This window comes from Pituophis catenifer, unplaced genomic scaffold (genome assembly GCF_029215685.1).
Source record: "Pituophis catenifer annectens isolate HBS135680 unplaced genomic scaffold, rPitCat1.0.hap2 SCAF_2, whole genome shotgun sequence".
Taxonomy (NCBI): Eukaryota; Metazoa; Chordata; class Lepidosauria; order Squamata; family Colubridae; genus Pituophis; species Pituophis catenifer.
The window spans coordinates 181,560,322-181,568,106 of record NW_027256882.1 but is presented as its reverse complement, the minus strand read 5'-3'; the positions used below and the strand labels follow the sequence as shown (position 1 = coordinate 181,568,106).

Below are 7,785 nucleotides of genomic sequence, written 5' to 3'. Positions count from 1 at the left end.
CCAGAACCACAATGAAACAAAACAATTAAAAAACAAAAGTAGGGGAAGAGAAGTCTACAGTCACCCAGTCTCCAGGGCTTGGGGAAACAATCAGGTTTTCAATGGTTTCTTAAACAACATAAGGGTGGGCACCCATAGCAGAGACTCTTTTCTTAATCTTCATAGAGATTGACAATCTAGATTGTCTGAATCATGTTCACCAATCGTGTAAAGGTATACAAATAATGCTTCCATGTAATTGTGGCTCAGCTGAAAGAATATACTTTACCCCACCATTCACAGTGTGGCAGTCATGTTACGATTATGTTCCATGCAAACAGGACTCTTGACCAGCTGCATTGTATTATGGTCTATTTTGCCTTGTGTCACTCACAAGGGATCATTTCCAAACGGAAGAGCTTTCTACGAAGGTATTAATTTTCCTAAGATATGCAGTTCTGCCAGTTTCCTTTAGACATGCTATAAATGACATGGCTAAAAAAGAATGACATCAAAATGGCCTCAGGTTTGATAAGTGCCTATTAGGGTAATAAATTCACATTGGTCCATGTAAACATACTTTCTTTACAGGAAGTCCTAAGGTCTTTAATTGGCCATTGATCTTGCTGCCAATGGCTCATGGGCTGATATCCACATTAAGTAAGGTTGAAGGAAGTGTTGGCTTTCAGCCAAGTATGCGGGATGCCCAGCTGGAGACAGATAGGCACAGTATCAGGAAGGAACCCCAAGCCAGCAGGATGGAGGGACAAAACCTGGTTTCTTCTCTGCTTTTTGGCTACCCTCACATCCAAGGCATACTTCTGGTTGCCTATGAAAGCACTCTGAGGATTACTAAGCTACCTCCCTCCTGTGCGTGCTGTGGAGACTTTAGTGCTCACTGGCCTATGTTATTCTAGCATGTAGACGCTGGCTTCCTCTTGTTTGCCTTCCAAGTCCTCTGGCTTAGGCTGGGTCCGACTCGGGAGTTTCCTTATCAGTCCTGTGCAGGCAGCTCCTGTGCTGCTTATCTACAAGCTGCAGAACATCCCCTGTCCAAAGAGGGCAGGAAATCTCTCTCATGCAGGGGCGGGGAGGGGAGCAGGAGGGGGCGGGAAGGGGGAGGGGGCTTGGCCCAGGCTCCGTCTTCAAAGCAGCTCCTTCCAGTGGCCAAAGAGAGCCTGTCAAAAAAGAGAAGTGGCCACAGGGGGGATTCAGAGGGAACAAGGTGGCAGGAAAAGCTGGAGCCTAATTGATTTGACGTCCCCAACACCACCGCCAGTGACAATAATAATTATTTGCAAGCTTTGGCTGAGGGAACCAGTGGCGAAGAGAGGAAGCAGCCGCGAATCATGGCCCTCAAGCATGGCAGCCAGCAGCAGCCATGTGGCTGACGATGAGGGTAAATTCTTGGATAATGCCAGTGGGTTACATCCTTTCCAGACTCTAGAACCAGACCTCAGCATCTTGTGTTTCATCATCAGGTGGACTCTTACAGCACTCTCTCTACATGTCCCTCCACTTTGCCATCCAGGCCTTCTTACAGCCAGCAGTCAGGTGACCCTTCCTTTCCCTTTGAAGATCCCTGGCAATCACCTGGAATTCTTCCATCTGCCCCCTTGCCAGCAACAGAGACTTGGAGATGTCCATCTTTGACCTTTGGAAACTGGAAGATGACTTTGGTTCTGCACAGTTGGACAGGTGAGGATCGGGGCATTTAGGGAGAAAGCACGTTTCTAGGCAAGAAAGAGCGTTTCAGCAAGGATTTGATTTTAGGAAAGATTGTGTATCTTTCCATTCATTAGTTCCACATAGGTTCGGCAGTTGAGCTATTTCCCTTTCTTGCAATTTACTATTAACCTAAGACTAAATCTCTTCTACATATATTGCTGTGCATGTTTTCCTTGTATGCAGTGTCATGTCTTTTTTTTTCCTTTAGTAGTAAACAGTCTGTATTTTTATAACCGTTCCTTATTATATCAAGCAATCTGTAAAAAGGAGGTTTAAAGTATCTTCTTAAAACTTTTTTACTTCTTTTGATTTTTATTTTTCTAAATTGGTTTGTCTTTTTCTAACTCTCTCTCCGTTTCTTTAAATGCCCAGTTTAAGAAAAGCAGCAGCCTCTGTAAGCTTTAGAACATATAACTAAAGAACAAAAATTTCACATTACTCTTCTATAATCACAAGCCAAATAGATTTTGCATTAGAATCAAAAATTCTAAAAGTTAGAATAACATCCTGCTGGCAATTATAGCTCTTCATTTCTCTTTGTGATGTTTACAATTAAATTATTTCCAGACATCAATAGATGTATTATTACCAGTTATACTTTTTATTTGAATTTCAAACTCTTCTGAGTTCTTTTAATTTTTCTTAGAATGCATCATTGTTATCATTTAACCTATAGTGATATATCTAATTAGTCTGACAATTGCATTCCTTATCATGTCATATCAGCTTCATGGTTTCCTTCCAGAGTGCAGTCTGAAGTAAAACTGAGTGATTTACTCGGTTCAATGTATTTCGTAAGATTAAATCCAAAACTTTTTCAAGAATCCTATCAGAGTAACACTTAGTATTCTTTTATCTATTATTATGACTTTCTCTACACTAAGATACACTAGACTTCTGTTATTATAATCTATAAAATAAGGACCCATATGACCATTTATGTAAGGAGCATGTTTGAATTTCACAATAATACACTAATTAATGTATTTTTAAGGATAAAGTTGGCATATATACCCCTAGATTAGATTAGATTAGACTAGATTACCCATAGAGCTGACCTCAATATTTTAGGAAGCTAGAAATATTAAATAGGGAAAGTGATTTTTCCCGCTTGTTTTAAGGAGGGGCCTTTATAACCATTACACACTTCCTCTGTGACAAACTTCCGTATAGGAAAAGGAATAAAGGCTGCCTGTATATTGTCACATGTGACATTGCACATACATATTTGGTTTGGCATGAGTACATTTGCTGAAAACCTGAGGATCCTTGTATATGTTCCTCGCATAAACAAATTAGAAATTTAAGTATATGAAATTGTCATAAGAGAGAAACAACACATGTGAGGAATGTATTCACTGGGCCTTTCTTCCAGGAGAAATTGTAATGCCATTATGTCACACAAACATCACTGAGTCTTATGCTAATAAAATAATATTATAGACACAATAACAGCCATTTTGTTTCCCTTTTCACATTAGGGGGATATTTTAAGGGGCAAAATGGTTGCCTGACACTTTATAAAATCTTAAGGTTTCTATTTGTATTCCTTGAAATTCCTTCATACAAACACACACACATACTCCAGCAATGGTCTTCATTTTCCTCCATTTTTGGAGCATGCCTCTGCCTCTGATATGCCAGGCAAACTTTGGGATGGGTCTGTATTATGCATAGTTTAATGTGCTTTGAAGAAAACAACAACAACAACAACAACAAAAATAAGTAGCTGTGTTAACAATAGGAAAAAATTAACAATTCACTTAATTAAAAGTATTTTGATTTTATTCAGTACTCCTGGAAGTAAGAGAACAAATTTAATTTAATTAGCTCAAATTATTTGTGGATTGTAGTGAAATTTCCATAGTTATTTAGCACTCATAATGTTTTATGCACCCCATTTATTTATTATTTCTCCAACTTGTATGCCGCCTTTCTCCGAAGACTCAAGGCGGCTTACAATGCATTTAAAAACCATATATAAAAACATTAAAAATCAAAACATTAAAAACAATTAAAACCCATTCACATTTTTTTCCTTTGCGTAATAGGTGCCCTAGTGAATAGCTGCATAACCAAAACTTGTGAATTTCTAATAAGGCTGTTTTTCAGCCTCAGAGAATATGATAACTCGGGTATTTCAGTGGCAGAACTGGCTTTTGAAAAAGCATTTCCTGCTTTTTAATTGTATACATATCCAAATATGCACATTCAAAGGGAGCCCTTTTTGCCCGTTTAATTTAGGGTAAGAATAGCTTTGAAAGAGCCTTGGATTCTGCTGGTTGGGAGGCCAAAACCCCCTAATGAAATTTGCAAAACCATTTCCTTAATTTTTAGAAGATTTTTATTGCCTGATACTGGAACAAAGGACTGAGGCAATGGCCTGGCATGTGCTTTGTTGTTATTTTATCTCCTTCATTTCAGTTACTTGCTTTGCAAAAGGTCATCCCATCTATCTCAGCGATGAATCAGAGGCGTGGGAAAGGAGAGGTCGCCTAAACATCATTTCATTTGTACTGAGTAGATGGTCAAGAATCTGTCCCTCTATTTGTTGCTTCACAATCTATTCAAACAGTCCCACTGACAGTGAAATCCCATTATTCATGTACGTGTTTTAATTTGCGTGTTTAAAATCTACTTGGATTTTAGTTTTGACTAAAATCCAAGTAGTTGCAAAACATTTTTTACCTTTAAAGTAAAAATTCATTGGGTGAAAAATGAAAGTGTTGTCTGAACAAACTATATTTTCCAGAACTAAGCATGTTTCACGACTGAAAGGTTACAGCAGCCTTACCTAATCTGCTACAACTCAGATGTATTGGACTATATCTCCTGTTTTCAGAAGCAAGCATGATGCATGATGGGCTTTCTGGAAAACTGGGAAAGGTGAGGCTAGTATGAGCATGGCAGCTGTGTTTATAGCCAAGGCAAGTGCATATATGAACCGCTAGCAAGTGCCCCCATTCTCTCAATCGTTAGACACGCTTACCACAAGACATAATCATATAATAGTGCTGACCCATTTTCTCTTTTCCTGCTCTGCTGGCACTGTGTGATCCAGGATGACTGTATGAATTGTGTCTTGGTCATTTTTAAGCTTTGAAGCTGCCCAAAATAAGACTGGGATGTTGCCACATTCTATTCCTCCACTCACATTACCTCCCCTGCTACCATTACAAAACTCTGGAGACCTGATAAGAACAGATGCCCCAAATTCTCTGTTTGCCACTTTTCAGTTACATGTGGCCATAAAGGGGAATGAGTGAAAATTAAAGCAACAATACACTCAAAGAGAACTTCTTTGTCTTGGATAAGGAAAGGACAAGGTAATGGTCAACTGTTTGGACCACATTATGGCTATTCCTTCCCCACGAACCCCACAAGTGAACATGCAAACCAGCTACAGCTTGCACATTTTTTTCAGTCCTGCTTTTCATCTCTGGGGACTGCTGGTAGGGAGAATTGCTGATAGGAAAGGTGTTTTCTGTAGGACCTCTGAAGTGAGTGTAACCACTTCTCTTGCCCTGAAGATCAAATTTCAAATATTCTTCATGCAGTAACCAATACAGCAGAAATATAAAGCTTAAGTTTATTAATTGCAAATAGGTGTTTGTTTGTTTCAAGTTATAATGGTGTTGGTCATATCATCTCAAAAATGATCTCATAGAGTAGAAAACAAAAAACCTAGGGCAGAAAGTCATCTTAATAAAATAGGGCTAAAACATTTGGGCTTTTGGTTCAAGAAAAAATATCACACAAAAAAGAAGGAAGGAAAGGAAAGGAAAGGAAAGGAAAGGAAAGGAAAGGAAAGGAAAAAAGGAAGGAAGGAAGGAAAGAAGGAAGGAGTTGGGATATTTTCTTCTCTTATGCTATATAAATTTACTAGGTAAAGGCCTTTTAGGTACCTATCAAAAGGCATTTACTGCCTTAATAGATTTACTTGGCTACAAAAATAAGCAGATGTAAAAATGAGAAAAAAAGGATATAAAAATGTCTGATTTGCCCAGGGAAGGTAAATCTCTCCTGGAAGCCCCTTTGCTCCTCTCCTCCAATGAAAGGTTTCTGTCAATGGGATGGGGAGAATGTGATTTTCAACTCTTCTGTCTTTCGGCAACCACTTGAAATCTCTCAAAATTTGTACTGGAGGCCAGAAGAAATTTCTGGAAAAGAGAGAGTTGAAAGTCACACTTGCTCCTCTCAGCAGAGGGAAGCTTGTGAGATTGAATTAGATCAGCTGCTGAAACTCGCTGCCATTCGTTTCAGGGCTGAGAAAAACTTAATCTTCAGTATTTTTTAAATTTATTTTTTAAATTTATATGCCTTATTATTATTAATACTAGTACTACCATGAATACTATCTGTTCACAACAATTTGAAGTCCCAATTGCCAGTTCTTTAGCTGACCTGATTATTTACATCATAATCATCATTATCTCTTTTATTCATTAAATATGAAACTCAGTCAGCTGAACATTTAAAAATGTTTATTTATTTCATCAAGCATGTATTTTATGACAGATACAAGTGTAAACATAATTATAAATACATGAAAAGGATACAAATAAAAGAAAACATTAGGATAGGGATGGTAGGCACGCTGGTGCACTTATACATGCCCCTTACAGACCTCTTAGGAATGGGGTGAGGTCAACAGTAGACAGTCTAAGGTTAAAGTTTTGGGGATTTGGGGAAGAAACCACAGAGTCAGGTAGTGTATTCCAGGCGTTGACAACTCTGTTACTGAAGTCGCATTTTCTGCAGTCTAGTTTGAATCGGTTTACCATGAGTTTGTCACAAAATGTATCACAAGTACGATTGACTGGTGCTAATGGTTGATATGGGTTGCTGCCAGCATCCTAGGTATCAACAAAGTATCTTCTTAAAATATATGATGTGTCGAGTAGCACAGTTTTTTGCAGATCTGCTGGTGTTATTACAGGAAGCTGCAATTTCTTAACGTGTTTTGTAAAATTCTTGGACATGGTACCAAGTGCCCCGATGACAATGGGTATCACTGTTACATGTTTCATCCATAGCCATGTAATTTCGATGGCCAGGTCGTGATATTTCTGCATGCTTTGGCCCTTGACAACTATGATATCTGTTGTGTTATGTTCCAAATGACGATCCATCTGTATTCAAAAGTCCCACAACGTCTTCACTGTCTCATTTTCGATAACTTTTTCCACTTTGTGCTCCCATGACTTTTCGGATACAGGTATGTCGTATTTTTTACATAATGACCAGTGGACTAATTTAGCAACTCGATCATGTCTAGCTTTGTAATCAGTTTGCACGATTTTGCTGCACTCACATATTAAGTGTGAAACAGTTTCAACTTTGTCGTTGGAAAGTCGGCAGTTTGGATTGTCAGTAGATATTTGTATCTTCGCTTTCATGTCATTAGTTTGTAGTGCTGGTTCTTGAGCAGCAAGTATTAAACCTTCTGTTTCTTTCTTGATAGTTCCTCTCTTAAGCCATGCCCATGTAAAGTTGTTATCACACTTTCCTTCAATGTTTTTCAAGTGCTGTCCATGCACAGCTTTAGTTTTCCATCCATTTAATCTGTCATTCAACTGGTTTTCCTTATATTCTGCCTTTGTTTCTGTTGTTTTTATAATGTTCTTCGTTTTCACAGCTTGTACCAATCTTTCTGTGCTTTGGTTCACATAATCATTCAAACTTCATTTTTCTTCTTCTACAGTTTGATGGATTTGCAATAGCCCTCTGCCCCTTAGTCTTCTTGGCAGGTACAACCTGTAGGTATCACTTCGTGGATGTAAAGTGTGGTACATAATCAAAGTTTACGTGTTTTCCAGTCCAGGTTTTCCAGTTCAGCCACAGTCCAGTTGATGATTCCTGCTGGGTAGCGTATCACTGGAACTGCCCATGTATTAATGGCTTTAATTATGTTTCTAGCATTCAGTTTTGATTTTAAACAACAATCTGAAGTCCCAATTGCCAGTTCTTTAGCTGGCATAATTATTGGCATCATCATCATCATCTTCATCATTATTATTATTATCTTTTATTCATTAAACATGAAACTCAGTCAACTGAAATGTACATTTAAAAATG

At 38.3% G+C, this 7,785-nt stretch overlaps 1 protein-coding gene across 5 annotated transcripts in view; it reads left to right on the top strand.

Annotated features, from left to right (window-relative positions):
* Positions 1-1,149: 1,149 nt before the first annotated feature.
* The window catches only part of LYL1 (LYL1 basic helix-loop-helix family member), a 30,136-nt gene continuing 23,500 nt past the window's right edge, over positions 1,150-7,785 (top strand). For 2 of the 5 annotated variants that reach the window (XM_070938273.1, XM_070938271.1), the window contains exon 1: positions 1,150-1,677. Coding sequence is in view for 2 of the 5 variants with exons in the window: in XM_070938270.1 (XP_070794371.1) it covers positions 4,558-4,593 (36 nt within the window). In the remaining 3 variants the exon portion in view is untranslated. Of the gene's footprint in view, positions 1,678-4,459; positions 4,594-7,785 lie in introns of those variants that run through there. The other 3 variants (XM_070938270.1, XM_070938269.1, XM_070938272.1) reach the window with 3 other exon arrangements.